The sequence below is a fragment of the Panthera pardus genome, unplaced genomic scaffold, assembly GCF_024362965.1.
Source record: "Panthera pardus isolate Hobbes unplaced genomic scaffold, ASM2436296v1 HiC_scaffold_11, whole genome shotgun sequence".
NCBI lineage: Eukaryota > Metazoa > Chordata > Mammalia > Carnivora > Felidae > Panthera > Panthera pardus.
Genome location: NW_026526666.1, coordinates 73,112,756 through 73,132,946, shown reverse-complemented (window position 1 = coordinate 73,132,946; position 20,191 = coordinate 73,112,756). Strand labels below are relative to the sequence as shown.

General features: G+C 43.9%; 3 protein-coding genes across 3 annotated transcripts in view; 2 read left to right on the top strand and 1 right to left on the bottom strand.

Annotated features, from left to right (window-relative positions):
- Positions 1 to 20,191, top strand: part of CFAP144 (cilia and flagella associated protein 144) — a 175,647-nt gene that overhangs the window by 49,333 nt on the left and 106,123 nt on the right. The gene's annotated exons all lie outside the window — the stretch shown is intronic.
- On the top strand, positions 1,482 to 2,849 carry LOC109254844 (olfactory receptor 2A12-like). Its single transcript, XM_019429078.2, has one exon. It carries the CDS (start codon positions 1,752 to 1,754, stop codon positions 2,697 to 2,699), a length of 948 nt encoding a protein of 315 aa, XP_019284623.1. The 5' UTR covers positions 1,482 to 1,751; the 3' UTR covers positions 2,700 to 2,849.
- LOC109254842 (putative olfactory receptor 2B3) lies at positions 8,864 to 9,811 on the bottom strand. Its single transcript, XM_019429077.2, has one exon. The coding sequence runs from the start codon at positions 9,809 to 9,811 to the stop codon at positions 8,864 to 8,866; it is 948 nt and encodes a 315-aa protein (XP_019284622.1).

Here is a 20,191-nt window from a genome sequence, read left to right as displayed (position 1 = left end):
AATCTGGAGATCATGACCTGAGCCGAAGTTAGACACTTAACTGACTGAGCCACCAGGAGCCTCTCTACCTGTTCCTTATTGGTGATGTTAATTGTAATTAATCACTCGGTTAAGATATTGTCCAGTTTCTCCACTGATAGCTACTACTTTTTACTTCTGTAGTTAATAAATTCTTTATGGATAGATAGCTTTAACTGTGCAACATTCTATTTCTTATCAGACTCATTTGCCATAGATTTAGCATCTATACCAGTCAGGATGTCATCAGGAGACAGCACACCAGTAATGTGAACAGGGAAAATGTAATATAAAGAATTACTAACTAGTAAAAGGTGAGTAACTACTAAAAAGGATGAAAGACATCCAGAAGTATTAAGTGAAAAAAAAAAAAAAAGCAGTTACTACCTCATGGCTCAAGGAGAGTACACATTGAAACATTGAAGGGACTAAGGATTTAGGACATCTCTCTCTCCCTCCCCCTTCTCCTGGCACCCCCACCCGGGTCAAAAAAAAAAAAAAAAAAAAAGGCACCTGGGTGGCTCAGTCGGTTGAGCATCTCTTTTTTTTTTTTTTTTTTTTTTTTTTTTTTTTAGTATTTATTTATTTTTGAGAGACAGAGACAGAGTGTGAGTGGGGGAGGGGGCAGAGAGAGAGGAAGACACAGAATCCAAAGCAGGTTCCAGGCTTCAAGCTGTCAGCACAGAGCCTGATGTGGGACTGGAACCCACGAACCTGAACCTCGAGATCATGACCTGAGCTGAAGTCAGATGCTTAACTGACTGAGCCACCCAGGCGCCCCAGCATCTGGCTCTTGGTATCGGCTCACGGCTAGTGGGAGCTAGCCCCGCATCAAGCTATGCACTCAAAGCGTGGAGGCTGCTTGGGATTCTCCCTCTCCCTCTCTCTCTGCCCTTTCTCTGCTCTCTCGCGCTCTCTCTCAAAATAAACAAAGTGTAAAAAAAAAATTAAAAAAAAAGAAAGTTTAAATTCAGACTTTTTCAAAGATAGTGTGGCTACCATAGGAATACACTCAGCTGCTGGTGGGCAGAGGCCAGAGTTCGCATAGAAATGACAACTGGGTGGGAAGAGTGTGGGCTGAATGTACGACTGTAGCTGGTGCGTTGGGTTCATTTGAAGTGCGTACTACTGGGCCTTCCAGGCACCAACCCATTGGCTCTCAAGCTGAGTGACTGAGAAAGGACTGAAGCCCCAACCAAAGTATTTTCCTAGGGTTAGCACATCACAGTGCCCCTCTAGCGCCCTCTATTGACAAAGCCTCACATTGACAGCTGGCAAAAGAAGTTTGCAGAGTGAGGAGAGGCTTGTAGCAGCTCCTCTAGACAAATGGTCTCTAAGGCGGAAAGGAACTTCACCTCTAAAGGTTTGGGAGCTGGAGCTGACATGGCGTAATTGATTGCTGCTAGACATGGATAACCAGTCTGTCTGCCGAAGGATCGGGAGTAAGACAGAGGAGATTGCATATGAGCACTTTACCATTTTTTATTTTGTTAAGGCGTTATGTCAGATGCTTCATGTATATTGCCTCCTCATAAGAACCAAGAGTTGAGTATTATTAGCTACATTATACAGTTGAGGAGATTGAGGCTCAGAGATGTTAAATAACCTGTTCAAGACAGTGGCTGAGTAATGGGGCCAGAATTAAAATCCCTGCCTCCAGAGCTGACATTCTTGCTAGACTACCACACTTTGGGTGACATTTAAATGAATGGGATTCTCTTATAGGCCCCACCATGTGGACACCTCCAGGACAGAACCAAAGCTGGGTTTCTGAATTTATCCTGCTTGGCTTCTCTGGTGATCCCACGTTCAACAGGATCCTCTTCATTTCCTTCCTTCTCCTTTACCTGAGCTCAGTCCTGGGCAATGGACTCATCATCGCCCTGATCTGCCTGGACATACAGCTTCACACACCCATGTACTTCTTCCTCTGCATCCTCTCCCTGCTAGATATGGGCTGTGTCACCACTACCATGCCCCAGATGTTGGTGCATCTCCTCGCTCGCTCTCAGACCATCTCCTTTGCCAGCTGTTGGCTGCAGATGTATGTGTTTGGTGCCTTGGGCCTAACTGAGTGTATTTTCTTCGTAGTCATGGCTTATGACCGATATGTGGCCATCTGCCACCCACTGCATTATACTGTTGTCCTCAGCTGGGGCCTGTGCATACGACTGGCAGCTGGGACCTGGGCCTGTGGTTTCTTCTTCTCTCTGATCCATACTTTCCTCACCATGAGGCTGCCATACTGTGGGCCCAACGTGGTCAACCACTACTTCTGTGAAGGCCCCTCAGTACGAAGCCTGGCTTGCATGGATACTCACCTTATTGAGATGGTAGACCTGGTCATCAGTGTCTTCATGGTTGTTGCCCCACTCTCCCTCATTCTGGCCTCCTACATCCGTATTGGCCAGACCATTATCAAGATCAAGTCTACACAGGGCCGCTGCAAGGCTTTCTCCACCTGTGCTTCCCATGTGACCGTGGTCACACTCTTCTATGCCCCAGCCACATACATCTATATGAGGCCCAACTCCAGCTATTCCCCTGAGCAAGACAAGCAGATCTCACTCTTTTATAATGTCTTCACTGCCTTCCTCAACCCTGTGGTCTACAGTCTGAGGAACAAGGACATCAAGGGGGCTTTTCTCAAAGTGATGGGGTGGGGTAGGGTGCCCTGGTGAATTGGGAGACAGGAGAGGCCTGAGGTAGAATGTCCAATGCTAAAGAAAGGCACAACATTTATAAGGTATGCAAACAACATTGTGCATTGGAACCAATATAGCACTTGGTCAGTGGAACAAATATGGTACGTGAAACCAACATGACAATCTTGATGAACTTGCTACATTGTGGTGCAATGACAAACAGCTCCATAATCTTAGTGGCTTACAACAGCAGAGGTTCATTTATTGCTCATCTTCCATGTCAGTTGTATGTGGACTGTGGCCTTCTGCCATTGGATTCTTGGATTCAATCTGAAAAAGGAGGCTCTATCTGGAATATCCCATTCTTATGACAGAGAGAAAGGCACATAAAAACTCTTAAAGTTTCTGCTCAGAAGTGACACAGATCTCTTTGCTGATATCCTATTGGCCAAAGCAAATGATATGGTCAAGCCCAATAGGAAAAGGACAGGAAGTATCTACTTCCTACAGAAAAGTAACATGTCATATGGCAATGGGTATGGATATATAATTCTTCTATAGTGAGAGTGGCAATAATGGGGGTGATAATATTATCTAACACAATGGCACTGGAATGAATAGAATACATGTAATCAACATGAAACATGGTAATTGTAGGTGACATGGTACATGGACATGGTAGAAGGCCAAGATGATGTAGACAATCAAAGTGGTACATGTAACCAACGAATATCTGTAGCCAACATTGAAAATTAAGCTAATGGTATATGGAACCAAGGCTGCCCACAGGCTTGACTTGGTGCATGGAATCAATGTGGTTCATGGGTCTGATGTGGTATACTCTGCATTGTGTTGTCGAAGGACAAAGTACCTGACATTAAGTGACTTGGGTTCTAGTCCTAATCTTATAACATGTTTTATGACTTTAGGCAATTCACTTTCTTTCTCTGGATCTTACCTTACTCATCTATAAAATAAGCATGTTAAATGTAATGGTTTCTTTCTTGTTTTTTCTTTCTTTCTTTCTTTCTTTCTTTCTTTCTTCCTTCCTTCCTTCCTTCCTTCCTTCCTTCCTTCCTTCCTTCTTTCTTTCTTTTAGAAGGACAGAAAAACAGAGCACAAGCAGGGGAGGGGCAGGGAGAGAGGGAGACACAGAATCCCAAGCAGGCTTCAGACTCTGAGCTGTTAGCACAGAGCCTGACACAGGGCTTGAACCCATGAACCACGAGATCATGGCCTGAGCTGAAGTCGGACGCTCAACTGACTGAACCACCCAGGTGCCCCATATGTAATGGTTTCTAAGACCTCTGTGTCTCTAAAATTTTAGAAGAATAGAAGTTGCTGCCATTTGTAAACTATACATACATAGCAGTGACTCTCATTCTTTCAAGGAATCTAAATGACATATGAAGCTAAGAATCCTGGCAAAGGGCCTCAGAGTTAGCATGAGCATCCAACTTCCTTTCAGGTTTCATTGGTGGCTCAGAGGCCTCAGGGATGAGTTGATTCAGTTCCAGTATTTCGTGAGCATCCATTATAGTCCAGCCAGTGTCAGGCCTTGGGGAAACCAAGACAGGTATATGGAGAGATTTACAGTCATGTAATTACAATGCTTCTGGAACAACCCAAGAAGATGCCACAGTAACTCTGAAGGACCAAAGACTTCACAAGAGTGAGGTTCTCTCAATGGGTGCCAGACACAGAGGACCAGACTATACCTCACCCCTCTCCTATCCACCACTGCATACCTCACCACTTTGTAAGCTCTCCAGAACTTGGAGTCAGGGAGAGAGGGATGGAAACCCCAAGAAGATTAGTATTATTTCTCCCACCACTGGGATGATAGCTCAAAATGGAAACTAAACTCAGTTACTGAGAGATGAAGGTGTATTTATCTCAGGAAACAAGTAGCATTCTGTGATAGAGAAAAATGGAGGAGGAAAGCCTGCTTCCCAGGGCCTTACTTGGGAAGGAATTAAGGTTTAGCTGATACCTGAGGATGAGAAGAGTCACCCGTGCAAAGAGCCAAGAAAAGGCATTTCAGGCAAAGGGATGCCAGGTACAAAAGTCCCAGGTCGGGGCGCCTGGGTGGCTTAGTCGGTTAAGCGTCCGACTTCAGCTCAGGTCACGATCTCGCGGTCCACGAGTTCGAGCCCCGCGTCGGGCTCTGGGCTGATGGCTCAGAGCCTGGAGCTTGCTTCCGATTCTGTGTCTCCCTCTCTTTCTGCCCCTCCCCCGTTCATGCTGTGTCTCTCTCTGTCTCAAAAATAAATAAACGTTAAAAAAAAAAAAAAAAAAAAAAGTCCCAGGTCAGGAAAGGACTTTGTATTTTCTGCAGAGCTGGAAGAAGGCCCATGTAATCACAATAAAGTGAGCAGAAGAGGCAGAGATGACATTGAGAAGTAGGCAGAGGACAGTCCTAATGAGCCCTGTAGATAGTGTTTACTTTTTTGCTCAGTGCAGTGGGAATGCTTGGATTCTTACTGGGGAGCAGTGCAGGTTTAGGGATGATGAGCTCCAGTGTGAGTGTGGCTTGAGGTGACCAGAAAGGAGATGGGATAAAAGGTCATCAGGATGAGCATGTCTGAGAACTCACAGGCCAAGAGTGAGAACAAAGAACTCCCTTTTAGAGAGGTACAGAGGGTGTGGCATCCCTAGGGAGAATTCCAGGTTGAGGATCCTGGGAGGGGTGGTTGCTGAATATGGGACTAAGATGGCAAAGAGAGGGAGAACTGGGGAAAGGGAGAAGTAGGGACTTGGGCAAGTGGGGAGATGAACAGAGTCTGGGAATAATAAATGACTAGAGAGTTCTTGGCTTCTGAGGTGATGGAGATTTCGTTTCTAGTACTTAAGTGTGGAGTTGGGTGCTAGTATGGTCCTAAAGCATTTACTCAGAGGTGAAACAGGGCATTTGGGTGGGTACAGCTACACCAATAGGCTCCAGTACCTGGTATGACAAAGTTCCAGGCAGAGGGATTCAGGTAGAAAGTGAAGGGTCCCATGGATTATTAAGGTATTCCTTCCCCCATCTGGGGAAGGAGTAAGGAGCTATGTGGTTGGTGGAGAGGACTTGCTAACTGATGAGAGGTTCTTCTGGCCTTGTGGGGAAGCAGGCTGCCTCAATAATGGGGGAGAAGTCTTCCTGGCTGTTGGAGTTCCTTCTAGAAGGTGGGAAGTCCACCTAGTGGCTCTTCTACAACTAGATAGTCAGGGGCCAGGGTAATGGAGAGATGAGTCTTGTGGCTAAAATGTGATAAGGTTTCATTAGTTTCTCTACTAGGACAGATTGCTACCATTCATAATTCAGGGTGATAGTAGATTTTATCTTAACAGTGATAAACAACCTGTATTTTTAAGCATCAAGGCTGAGGGATGGGGTGGAGGAAAGGTGGGGACACAGTATTTTCAGAAGAATGGCTTGTGAGACAAAATGAGGGTTTGGGTTGAAGAGCACTTAGTGAGGGAGACCTGGGCATGGCTTGTGAAGGTGATTATAGCAGATGGTGGCAGTGAATGGGGAGATGTCAAAAGATGTGACAAGGAAAGAAGCAAGAACACTTAATGGCTTGGGTGTGTTGGTAAAACAGAGAAATCAAGGAAGTTAGCAAGGTTTTAAGCCAGCTTTACCACCGTCTCTGCTTCCCTACAGTTTATTGATGGGAGCCAGCTGATTGCCAACTGTCATTCCCAAATCCGTGGCACTGCAGGAAGAAGTCATGGCCCTTGTCCTGCTGGAATTTGTGGTCTACAAACCAGCACAGTTCATAGGAGGCATGAACTTAGGGGTGGGGTTAGAAATTACTGTTGTTCAATAATTTCTCTGTCAATTTGAGTCTCAATGGGGTGGTTTTTGTGGTTTTTACTCCCTTTCCTGCTAAGTTTCCTAGAATTTTCTCTAGAGGCAATACTCTCAGATGGGCTTTTGCCTAATCACCTGGAATATTTCCCACCCTGAGCTCTAAATTTCCTGTATCCCCCTTTCTTCCGGGACTCTGCCCAGTTCTCTCTAATCCTTAATCCTACAACACTGTTCTCTGGCCTAATTGAACCTCATTATCAAGCCGTCTCTTCCCATTGTACCAGTTATTATCTAGGCGGAAAGCCTGACCAATGCCCTTCATATCTCTACAATTCATCCTTTGCTCCTGTGATTTGGGGGCTTGATGTGTCCTGTTAATCCTTCTATGTGGTATCTGCCTGCTCTCCCCCAATGCCCAGCATCTCTCCTCAAGACCCCTTCCTTACTACTTTCCAAAACAGGTTCAGCAAATGTCCTATAAGCGACTGTGAAATGCAAAGCCAAATATTTTCCTTCCAAATTCAAGTTACAATCACCATAACTTCCATTAATACCACAATTACTATTACTTTCTTTGCTGAGTTCAAAGCACCTTCAATGACATCTGTTTGGATTGAATCTGTACCACTTTCATTGGAGCCTTCACTGTTTTATTGAGGACTATTAGTTAATGAAGGTTCAATAACTCTGAGGTTAAAGAGGCCTGATATTAATCACAAGGAGGCCTAATAGTTTTAAATTTCCTTTGTGTTTAAAGTGAGAATCTGACAATATTTTTCCATGGCATCATCTCATTGAATGCCTATCACTTGTATCCATTAGGCGATTTAGAATTTCAAATTCTAAGTCAAATTTGAAACAGAAAAGGCTGGGATAGTTCAATGGACTGTGGGAATTCAGAATCATGACAAGGATAAAATAAATGCCAGGAACTCCTGCCTCTTTTCCCCTTTTGTTCCCTGGTGGTAGAAAGAGTGAAGGCAAAATTTGGAGGAGATTTTGTGAAGGTTGTTAGGGGCTCTGTGTGAGAGCTTACCCCTCTGATTCCAGCTTCACTGGAGTGTTGCTTACCTTTCTTGGCACTGAAGTCTTGTCTGCCTTTTTTTTTGTATGATAGGCACTGTGTGGTCAGTACAATTTCTGAGATTCTGTGGAGCAACTTTTCTGTGCCTCTTCCAAGGTGCTGGGGACTCTAGGGGGCCACAGGTATGGGTGAAGGGGTCTGGCACTGGTAAGAGAAGTCAGCCCTACTCTGATCACTATATCCTGCTATACCTGTCAGTATCTTCTTGAATCAAGTACTCTAGTAACACATTATTACTCAGTTTAGATTTGAACAAATGTTTATTTAAAAAGCTCTATCATGTGAGAATATCAGTGAAAGTATCTGAGGAGTTCTGGCTGTTTGTAATCAGGGCCTCTTCATTTGGTAGCTTGAAAGGGTGTCATAATTTTTCTACAGTTTTGCCAGTTCAGAGTTCATAGGTTTCTTGGTGACAGACTCAAATTCACTAAATCCACACTAGAATGAGGTATAAACAAATGCCAACATCTTCATTTACAATGTTAGCTATCCCTTTCCAGAGAGCAGAATGGCCCCTCTTTTGAAGCTGAAATGATCTCAATAGTTTGCTTGGTAATGGTGGTATTAGGAAAAAGAAGTAGAGCATGACAAGAAGAATGGCAGTGTTTATGTAAAGCATGCAATGCATCAAGCACTGTTTTGAGAACTTTACCTACATTAACTTCTCACAACAATCCTACAAGGTGATGGTTTGCCGCAAAGTATGAGCTCTGCCCCAGTATGGTATGGTTTGGGTGATGTTTCATCTGTACAGCAAGAGACCCTCAAAATATCTCTTCACCACAGCAGGGGCTCGCTCTGTACCCTGGGACCCACACTCCCATGAAAGTGCTGGATAGACAATGACCAATTCCTGAATCCTGTTTCTAAGGTCACTTTTCCTTTCTCTTGAGACTATGTTTCTTTAGATCTGTTCGTACTCCTGATTGAGATAAAATAAAGTCACTCATATGGGTCCTGTTAGTCTTTGTGTCCTGGCCATCCTGAGTTGATTTAATAGGCGCAATCTTCATGAGCTCATTCATTCAATCATCAAATGTTAATGATACTTTGTGCCAGACCCTTTGCTGAGCCCTGGGAAACACATAAATCAGACATAGGTCCTGACTTGGCACCCTATCTACAGTTGGGTCTCTTGATGTTTGAGGATAGCTCACCTGCTGGAACCATCAACAGCTTCCACCCAGGCACCAACCTTACATATTATCTCCCATAACTCTCAGTCAGTGATTCATGCCTATCCATAGGGTGATGGGAGGGAATAGGGTGGAACATGTGGTTTCAGGTCTGGTTGTAGCCTTCTGTGCTCCAATGGCCTCACTCAGAGGCCTTGCTTGAACCTGTTAACTTGAGGAAAGCCCTCTTCACATCTTTGTTTCTAAGGCTATAGATGATGGGATTGAGAAAGGCAGAGATAATATTGTAGAACAGAGCCAGTTTCTTGTCCCGCTCTGGGGAGGCATTGGCCCCGGGGTTCATGTACATAAACATGGCAGGTCCACAGAACATGGTGACCACAGTGATGTGGGAGGCACAGGTGGAGAAGGCCTTGAGTTGACCCTGAGCTGAGCGGATCTTCAAGATTGTGGCAAAGATGCGGACATAAGAGGCCAGAATGAAAGAGAGGGGTACCAGGAGAAGGATGAAGCCCAGGATAAAATCTACTTGGTCATTGAGGGATGTGTCTGCACAGGCCAGCTTCAGAACAGCAGGGACCTCACAGAAGAAGTGATTGATCTCATTGGGGCCACAGTAGGGCAGGCGCATTGTGAAGACAGTGTAGACTAGGGAACAGCTGATACCCCACAGTCCACAAAAGATGGCCATTGCCCCACACAGCCATGGGGTCATGATAACCTTGTATCTGAGTGGATAACAGATGGCCACATATCTATCATAGGCCATAACAGAGAACAGCCAGCCCTCAGTGATGCCCAACACCAGAAAGATGTACATCTGGGCCACACACCCAACATAGGAGATAGTTTTCTTCTGGCAGATCAGATGCACCAACATCTGGGGCACAGTAGTGGTGACATAGCTCATGTCCAGAATGGAGAGGACACTGAGGAAGAAGTACATGGGTGTGTGGAGGCGGGAGTCCAAGTGAATCAAGGTGACAATGAGTCCATTGCCCACAAGTGTAGAGAGGTAGAGAAAGAGGAAGATGTTGAAGAGGATTGTATTAATTTGGGAATCCCTGGAGAAGCCCAGAAGGATGAATTCAGACACAGAGCTGTGGTTGTCCCAGGGAAATTTCTGCATTCTCCTTCAGCTGCAGAAAGAGAAATGAACTGACTAGTGGCCCAGCTTAGGATGCACATTCAGGTACAATGACCATTCAGTTGCTGGCAGATGGTGTTTATTTGGATACTATTTGGGACAAATAGAAGTCCAAAGACTGAGATCTAGTCAGAGTGAGGCCAAATTTGGGGAGGGGAGGGAAACCTTCATGGAATTTTCTGTTTCTCAGGCCCAAATCTTTTTTCAAGACCACCAGGGTCTCATTTTATTCTATCAGCCCCAGCAAGGCCACCTGTTTTCTTGTCTTTCAGGAGCTACAATCACATAATGCATTGCTTGGGAGCTCTTCTCCCCTAGTCCTGGCTATAGAGTGGGGTAATGATCTGAAGCTCTCCCATCCCTCTCCTTGAAAAACAAACACTCAGAACCCTTTCCTTTGGTGCTTTAACCTTCTGATTGTTACAGTATAGAGGAGGTGAGTCAGAAATGTGAGAAAGATATATGACTCCAGAAACATTAAAATGTTTAGAAAAATTTTACTCAAGTCTGTGTTTCTTGAATCTTTTGGGCCTCTGGAAGCTTCCTCACATCCAATTTTATTTTAGACAAAGTTTTTCACCACTCTGCTTCATCCTGGCCTTACCCACAAATGAAGGGAAGGGTCTTCCTGCTTCACCCTAAAACTATAATAGAGGTAGAATAATAGCTATCCTTTTTTGCTTAAAGGCAGCTTTGGTATCTCTTAATCCCTCCAACCTGGTAAGAATACCCTCCCAATGGTAATATATCCCTTGGAGTCCTTTCCTTTTTGCAGCTGAGATTTATGACAGGAGGGGAGACCCATTTAAAGGCTGCATGAATTTAGTTTATATCTTAAAACTTAGGGCTGATTCCTTGTTTGTGATTCCATAGGAGGTGGTGTGTTCTAGTGGAGCATGGGATTTGGAATCAGAAGACTAGACTTCAAGTTCTTGATGCTTCAACTGTGCTTCTGCTCAAGTAATTTAATCTCCTTGAGCCCCATTTCCTTTTCTGTAAAATCTACATAAAATTTACCAGAAGAGATGTCATGAGAAGTAATACATAATAGGTGTGAAGTGCTTAGCTCTGTGATTAGCACATAGCAGGAGCTCAGTAATGTTAGTTCCCATCAAATCCCCTTCCTCATGGTATCATTCATCAAATGGTCGACAAACACTGATTGAGCACCTACTACCTATCAGGCTCTATTCTAAGAGCTGAGGAGACAAGGACAAATAAGTTATATTCCTAATTCTCAAGGAGCTTACAGTCTGGTTAGAGAGATAGAAGAGTAGAGGCACAAACCACATCCCAATGTGCTTAGCACTATGACGGAAATATGGCTAGCAGTCAAAGCTCTGTGCTAAGCACCAGGGATACAGTAATAAAAATCTCTGCCCTCAAAATGCATACACAGGAAGGAGACAGGTAAACAATAAATGACAGTCAAATGATAAGTGCTGATGGGAGTAAGTACAGAGTGTCACAGGAGCCTGGATAGGCTGTGCTTCCTTAAAGAAGCACCTAGGTAGCCTTTGGGAGCTAGACTTCTCCAAGAAGAGAACACATAATGTGAAACTTAAAAGCTGAGCAAAAATTAGCTAAGCAAAGATCCTAAGGAAGAGTTTTGCAAGAAGATGGAGTTGCAGGTGCAAAGGACCATAACTAAGGGAGAGTTTTGTACAACCATGGAGCACAAGACATAAAATCTGAGGGTAGGATAGTCTTCACAGGGAAAGAGGGAAAAGAAAAGGGTATTGTGTACTTTAATAAGGAGCATGGAGTTGATCACTTAGGCCATGACAATTTGGAGATAAGTTTTAAGCAGAAAAGTAATTCATCGAGGCTTAAGTTTTAGAAATGTCACTACTTGGGTGGAAGTTAGAAGAAGGCATTGGAGGAAGACCATTTGAGGGGTATGGGAAAAAGGCAGAAGCAGCATAGCATTATAGGCAATAAAGAAGAGAAGAGATATTAGAGAGAGGTGTGGGAAATTGAATCAACAGAACTTGGTAACTGAGGGGTACATAAGATGAGAAAGAGGGAGGGGACAAAGATGAGCTTGAGGTTTCAGGTTTGGGAACCATTACAAGACAAAACCTGGGTGGAGGTGGAGGAGGGAGAGATGGCGTGAGGCAGGAAATGACTGGAAGGTAATGATTAACTCTGTTACAGACATAGAGCTTGGAACATGAGGCATCCTTGAGGATCTGACTATCAAAGAATAGGTCAGATAGCCTTCAAACTCAGGAAGGATATCTAAGTGGAAGATAAAAATTGGGGAGGTAATCAAGGTACATAATGGATGAGAACTAACCAGGATAGTCTAGAGAAAGAGCAAAGAATCAAAATCTGCAGCCTGGGGCATGAACACAAGAGAGATCAGCAGTAGAAGAGCTGGGGCTTGAGCAAGAGCATCAGGGAGGCAGGGAACTTGGTTCCACCAACCAAGGAAGCTAACATCTCCAAAAGGGCCTATGGTGCCAGACACTACAGAGAGAGCAGGAGGAATAAAACTTTAAAAATATAATAATGTGGAAATTATTCTTGGCTTGAAAGTGGGAAATTTTGGTGAAGTGATGAAAGTAAAAATCAGACACCAGTGGGTTTTGAAGAGTGAACTGGTCTGTAAAGTGGAGTAATGAAGAGATATCTAAGATTGGGATGGACAAAAGGTGGAAAGAGTGTTTTATTTGTGTTGCTGTTTTTTAAAGATATATACATGGGGGAGGGGGGAAGCCAAAAGAGAGAGAGAAAGAGGTGATATTGCAAGGTCTCTGAGGAGGCAACAGCAACGGGACTAAGTGCCCAAGTCATGATAGGCAGCTTCAGGAAAAGTACAATGGAAGGAAAGGAGGTAAGAATGAGTTGTATACAGATCTTTTACTTGTGACCACCAGAAATTTCAAGATCACCTTCCCATGGACCAGTCGGTCTCATGGGTTCTTCCTTCACAGCCTCTCATGTAGATGGTGAGGAAGACAATCTGATCCAGTGGTTGAAAGTAGAATTTCAAGTCTCAAATGGTAGAACAAGAAGCTAATGTCAAGAAAAGAAATGTTATAGCGTAGAGCTAAAATCCTCTGTCCCTTCCTTGGATTCAAAAAGCCAACCACAACAGTTTAGGTGGAGTAGCAGTTCGTTGGGCAATAACTGAGGACCGAAAGTGGATCAGTGTAAGTAAACTTTCTAAAAAGTCATCATGGAGGTGACATCATTGAGAAAGGATGCTAACAGATGACACAAGGTGTCATGGAATGTGTCTGGGGTAGCCAGACTTCATGTAGGGCATCTTTTTCAATGGTGGGTCCACATTTTAAAGGGAGTGTGGATATGTTGAAATAGGTTATAAAGAAGGGTCTGGAAACCATATCATATGAGGAAGTGTTGGAGAAATTGGGTATGTTTACAATGTGGAATAAAAGGTGAAGGGCATTCTGGAAGCTGAGGGCCAACTCTCTGAAAGGTTTTCATGTGGAAGACGGATAAGACTTGTCCGGGGTGGCCTTAAGAAGTATAGTTGGGAGTTACACTAGGGAGACAAGATCCAATGTAATACAACCAGCTGACATTAGAGAGGGCAGTCCACAGATAGAATCAACTGTCCTGAAAGGTAGTGAACTTGGTCATCCTGTGAGAGGATCAAACAAAATGTCAAAATGCATTGTGACCAACCTGCTGGTAGAGAAGGAGTGTCTCTGGTCTAGTCTATTTGGAAGAGTTGAAGACCTTGACATCCCTCTGGCAGCTCCACCTGGACCTGATATCTGATGCCTGGACTATTGCAGTAGGCTCTCAATAGGCCTCCCATCCCCAGTCCTTGCTACATACTCAGTGACCAGAATATGGTACAGAATTGGAGAAAAGAGGAGTATAGAAGGAAAGAGAAAGAAAGGCCAGGAATAGATTAATGGGGGTTCCAAGCCCACTGTGAGCCTCCTCTCCAGCCACCCCAGGGGGTTTAATGACAGGATGTCAGTATCCTGTTTGGAAGCAATCACCTCCCTCTCCTTCCCAAATAAGAGCATTTCAGATCTTCTCAGTTCTAACATCTCCCTCCAGCTCCCACCTTCTATAACTCATCACCCCCACTTTTATCTCTCCTACCAGGGCCTCATCCTAAATCCTCTATGGAGAGCCAACTGCTTCAGTTCTGTAACAGCAGCCTTCACTTCCTTCCATCTCTCTCCCCCTCAACTGAGGAGCACACCCAAAAGACAAATAAGGAGGGAGAGGGAGAGAGAAAGACAAAGAGACTGATCACTGTACAGAGAGAAGTCAATGAACACAGGAGGACAGAGGTCAGGAAATCGAGCAGATGCCCAGGAGGACCTATGTGGATGGAAAGGAGGCAGGCAGGCATCCAGTGAGACAGGCGGGGACAAGTGAAAAGCAGGCCCCTTCCTCTGCCCTTTTACTCCTTACCTGTCACTGGGCTCAGTGTGGGATGAGCCAGGGGCTTGTTGGTTCCCTCTTTCATAATCTGCTCCTGATCCTCAGGGAAGACAAATCAGGTAGCTTCTTAATGAGCTTCTGTGCCGTGGGATTCTCCAGGCCCCGTCACAGCCATCCCAAGCCCTGACCACACTTCACCTCCCCAGACTGGCACTCAAAGCCTACACGCCCAGGTCCCCTGACCCTCCCAGCTCAGCACCCCTCGCTCCCCATGGGCTTCTTCTTACTCTGCCTCGGAGTCCAAGGGGACAGATGTGTGGGTGTCAATTACTGTAAGTGCATTGATTGAGAAGTGCAAGAGGTGAAGGCCAAGCATGCAGATCAGGGAAGGCTTCCATGAGCCATAAAGAATCCACAGGTGTTTGAGGGAAAGGGGAATGGCAGAGAAGAGCTCTGCTCTGCTCTCAGTCCCCAGGACCCTGATCCACTCTCTCCATCATGCCCTGCTGGATCCTGGCCTGTTTTGTGTTCTGACATCCTGTGGTCCCCAAAGACTGTGGCTCCCTGCACTGAAGATAATATACCAACAATTGTGAGATATTTCACAGAACCTGGCTCAGGATGAAACAACTGATAAATATTCCACATGGGAGCGAAGCCCTGAACAGTCAGAAGGCCTGAGATCAGATCCTGGTTCTTCCACTTAGTAATAGTGTAGTATTAGACAAGATAGCAGCCTTCCTGTTCCTCAGTTTCCTTACCAGTAAAATGAGGCAATAACAGTATAGGGTAGCTGTGGGAATTAAATATGATTGAGTATGAAACAGATGTAGTAAAATGTGCATATCATTTATGCTTGACATAGCTCCCCAGTATATATCAGATGGTTGATCTGCTTGTCCCACAAACGTATATTTTCATAATGAGACTTAGAGTGATGAGGGACCACAACGTGTCCTTCTCAGCCACCAGCTCTGCTTCTTGCCTGGGACAGGACACACAGCAGGTACCTCCTAACTGTGGTCAGAATCCATCCCCATCATAGATGGGAGAGACAGCCCCTTGGATGACATGAAGTGAGAAGTCTGAACTTACCTTCTTTGATTTGAAATCACCATCGCCTGGAGTCAAACACTTGGGCTACTCAGAAATGGTAATGGAGTCATCTTATTTTCAAACTCTGGTTGGTGGCAACTGCCTAGAACACTGGATCGAGGCAGAAACTGAGTAACCTCAGGCTCATGGAGAGGGACTGCCATGATCGTTCAGTAACACCTGCCATGAGCACTGGAGGGAGGTTAGCAGAACATGTAGGTGTTAATATGGTGTTTCAAAAGTCCCCTTGAAGTTTTCATCATCCCTTCTATTAGCATGTGCAATGCAACTCAGCAAAGTGTGTTCCCTACTTAGCACTGCCTGTGTTCATCCAGGGGAACCCTCCGCTGGCTTTCATCCTTCTATCTGCAAGCTCCCCCTTTAGTTTTGTTGAAGAGAAAGAAAAAGAAGGCATTGCGTTATATGAGACAGAGCAGAGGGAGGGGAAGAAAGCACTCATTTTTTTTTTTTATATTGTCTTAAAGAAAAATCACCTTCTTGTGGCCCACTTCCCTGACAGTTACCACCCATTCATTTCTTTTCTCCCCTCTGGAGGAAGTCTCCTAAGGGAGGGTGGTGTGCATTTCCTGTCCTACATTCTCTCCTAAATGCACCGCAGTCAGGTTTCACTGCCATCATGTCACTATGCCTATTGGTTTAGTAGCAGCAGCCAAGAGGCCATCTCAGCTTCTAATCAAACAGAACCAAGATTTTCTTCCCTAGTGAAAGAAATTCCCCTTTGAGCACTAGAACCTCCAAACACACCAAACCCAAAGTTGCAGAGATAGAAAGCAGAGATTTCTCTGGAGTGTTAATTCATATATTAGAGAGAGGGACCACTCGCATCACACCTGGACCTGTGTGTCCCCTCAGAGGAAGATAATACCACATAATGATTGCTGGTTTAAGTCATAAACTGCACTCTTTATGATGGCATTACAACCTTACAGGATGTTTTCTCCCATGTGGCAAGATAACTGAGACTTCAGTAGGTAATTCCTTCATCCTATTAGGCCCAGATATTTCTGGGTGTTTGGGCACAGTGGGTGGCCACTGAGTTCTGCCAGTGTAAGGCCACTGTTATACCTTTTTTTTAATGTTTATTTTTGAGAGAGAGAGAGAGGGAGAGGATGGGGTGGGGGGCAGGAAGACTGAGAGAAAAGGAGGGAGAGAATCCCGCGCTGTCAGCACAGAGCCCCCATGGAGCCTGATGCGGGGCTTGAACCCACAAACTGCGAGATCATGACCTGAGTTGAAATCAAGAGTCGGACGCTTAAGTGACTGAGCCACCCAGGTGCCCCTGTCATACTTTTCTCTGAGGGAAAGTGTGTTTCCTGGTCAGAGATGATACTGCATGGAATACTATGGCAATGGATAAGACACTCTATAAGACCACTGATCGTGGGTTGTCAGACTTGCTGCTGGCAGGAAACCTGAATATGAGACTATCCCTGGGACGACATATTGTAGCCTTTTTGTGATGGAAAGGGTCTAATGTAATTTATGTGTCACCAGGTAGCTGGCAGCTACCCCGGGGAATGGTACCACATCAGAGGCTCAGCCTCTGTCTCTGCTGCTGGGGCCTGGCACACAGCAGTGGCAATGGCTGACTCAGCCTTGGTGAGGCCGAGTTCATGTGGCTGAGTCCACACATATCCTCTATCATGCTACAGTGGCTGCTTTGTAGAGCAAGCACTTGTATGGTTAGGGAAAGAGGCTGACTCATCTACAGGTGGATCATCTAGTCCACCTGATTATCGAGAGACACCCCCGCAGTGGGTGCTCACTGTGTTAGCACATGATTATCCTCATATTCTGGGTCTGTGAGAGGCATATCCACATAACCTCTTCTAGACCCCTCATCATGAATCCTCTAATCTTTTTCTTCCTGGCCAACCTTCCATCCCATTAGCAACCGCCCATGAAATAACGTATAGCCACACTTGAGGGCATCTATACACATACTGTGTGATTTCATTTCTGTACAATTCTTGAAATGATGCATTAAAGTGATAGAGAACAAATAGATAGGTAATGGGGTGAGAATTGTGGGGAGGGATGGCTACAAAGGGGTAATATGTGTGGCTTTGTGGAAATGGAATAGTCTGTGATAAAATATCATAGAACTCGTACTGATTTGCTAGGGCTGCCATAGCAAAACTCTGCAGATTGGAAGAGTTAAACAAAGGACATTTATTTTCTCATGGATTTGGAAGCTGAAAGTCCAAGGTCAAGTTATTTGGTCTCTCCTGAGGCCTCTCTCCTTGGCTTGTAGACAACTGCCTTCTTGCTGTGTTCCCACATGGTCTTCTCTCTGTGTGAGCATCCCTGGTGTCTCTTGTGTGTCTCAATTTCCTCTTTTTACTAGGGTGCCAGTCAGATTGGATGAAGACCCACCCATATGACATCATTCAACTTTAATGATCTCTTTAAAGGCTCTATCTCCAACTGTAGTTATATTGCAGATTAGGGCTTCAACATATGAATTTGGTGGAAGAAAGGGGAGACACAATTCAGTTTGTAACAAAACTACCCAAAAAACTGAAGGTATATAAAAAACTTGTGGAATCTGAATAATGTCTCTAGTTTAGTATTGTAACCAATGTTCGTTTCCTACTTTTGACAATGTACTATGATTATGTAAGATGTTATCATTGAGGGAAGCTGGAATTTTAAAGGGCACACCAGAATTTTATGTACTATTCTTGCAGCTCTTTGTGCATCTTAAATTATTTCAAATAAATTATTTTAAAAATAGCTCCTGTGCCCTGCCTGGTGGATACTGAATAGCTATGAGTCACCATGTGACTTGGCAAACAAAACAGCCCATAATAAATCGTGTTACCATACCCACTGAACCATCAACTTGGTCATGCACAGAGTTCCATTATATGGGTCATGTTTTAGTGTAATGTCTAAGAAATATTTACCTAACACTAGGTCATAAAGATTTTCTCTTATTTTTTTCTGAGAGTTTTATGGTTTCGCAGTTTGCATTTAGCTCTGTGATCAATTTTAAGTTAATTTTTGAATAAGGAAGAGGTTTAAATTGAGATTTATCTTTTTCTCTATACTTCCAATAGTTCCAACACCACGGGTTAAAAACACTATCCTACCAAGGGGTGCCTGGGTGGCTCAGTTGGTTATGCATTTGACTCTTGGTTTCAGCTTAGGTCATGATCTCACAGTTCATAAGTTCAAGCCCCACATTGGGCTCCGTGCTGACCGTGCGGAGCCTGCTTGGGATTCTCTCTGTCTCCCTCTATCTCTGCCCCTCCCCTGCTCTCTTGCTCTCTCGCTCTCAAATTAAATAAATAAACATTAAAAAAAACCACTCTCCTATCCTTTCTCTATTCAATTACTTTTTCCAGTTTCATTAAATATGAATAAATACTTTTAAATACTTTTGTGACCTTTTCTCAACTCTCTAATCTATTTCACTGATATTTGTGTCTATCTGTACCAATACCAATACTGCTGATTACAACATCTATACAGGTCTTAGAATTGAATACAGGTTCTTCTACCTTTATTCCTTTTTTCCCCAAAATTGCTTTAGTCTAGTTCCTTTGCCTTTTTATATAAATTTTCAGATTTACTTGTTCATATCAACAAAAGATCCTGTTGGAATTTTTATAGGAATTGTATTAAACTGCAGAATAATTTGAGGGAGAATTGGCATCTTTGCTATGTATCATTTTTCAACCCAGGACCATGAAATGTCTCTCCATTTATTTACGTCTTTGATTCTTTTCATCAGTGTTTTACAGTTCAGCACAGATACTGTACATGTTTTGTTAATTTATACCTAAAAGTATTTAATTTCTTTTTTTTTTTAATTTTTTTTTCAACGTTTTTTATTTATTTTTGGGACAGAGAGAGACAGAGCATGAACGGGGGAGGGGCAGAGAGAGAGGGAGACACAGAATCAGAAACAGGCTCCAGGCTCGGAGCCATCAGCCCAGAGCCTGATGCGGGGCTCGAACTCACAGACCGCGAGATCGTGACCTGGCTGAAGTCGGACGCTTAACTGACTGCGCCACCCAGGCACCCCTAAAAGTATTTAATTTCTAAGAAGCTATTGTAAATAACATTATATAATTTTAGTTTCCAATTGTTCATTGTTATTATATGGAAATATAATTGATTCCTTTGTGTTAATCTTGCATTCTGTAATGTTGCAAACGCCATTAATTAGTTCTAAGAGTTTTAATGTAGAATCCTCACCTTTTAAAAAATGTTTATTTATTTATTTTGAGAGAGAGAGAGCACACAGTGTGAGTGGGGGAGGGGCAGAGAAACAGGGATGGGGAGAATCCCAAGCAGGATCCTTGCTGTCAGTGCAGAACTCAACACAGGGCTCTATCCCACAAACCGTGAGATCATAACCTGAGCCAAAAATCAAGAGTGGGACACTTAATCGACTGAGCCACCCAGGTGCCCCTTTGCCCTTTTTTTTTTTTTTTTTTTTTTTTACATAGGCAACTATATTATTTGTAAATGGAGGCAGTTTTACTTCTTCCTTTCTTATCTTCTCTTTTCTCACCTTATTGCACTGGCTAGGACTTCCAGTACTATTTTGAATAGGAGTTATGAAAGCAAGCATCCTTATTTTGGTACTGGTTTTGGGGGGAAAGCACTTAGTCTTTCACCATTATGTATGATGTTAACTGCAGGGTTTTAGTTAAGTGTTTCTTGTCACAGAGAGTAAATTTCTTTTTACTCCCAATTTGCTGAGATTTCATCTTGCTTTTTTTTTTTTCCCAATTATGAATGAGAGAAAGGACATCCCAAGCCACATGCCTTGAGTCTTATGTAAATATATTTGAATGACATGTTAGTAGTTCTTGATGTCAGAGAGACTCAAGGCCAACATAAGGGTTAGACCCT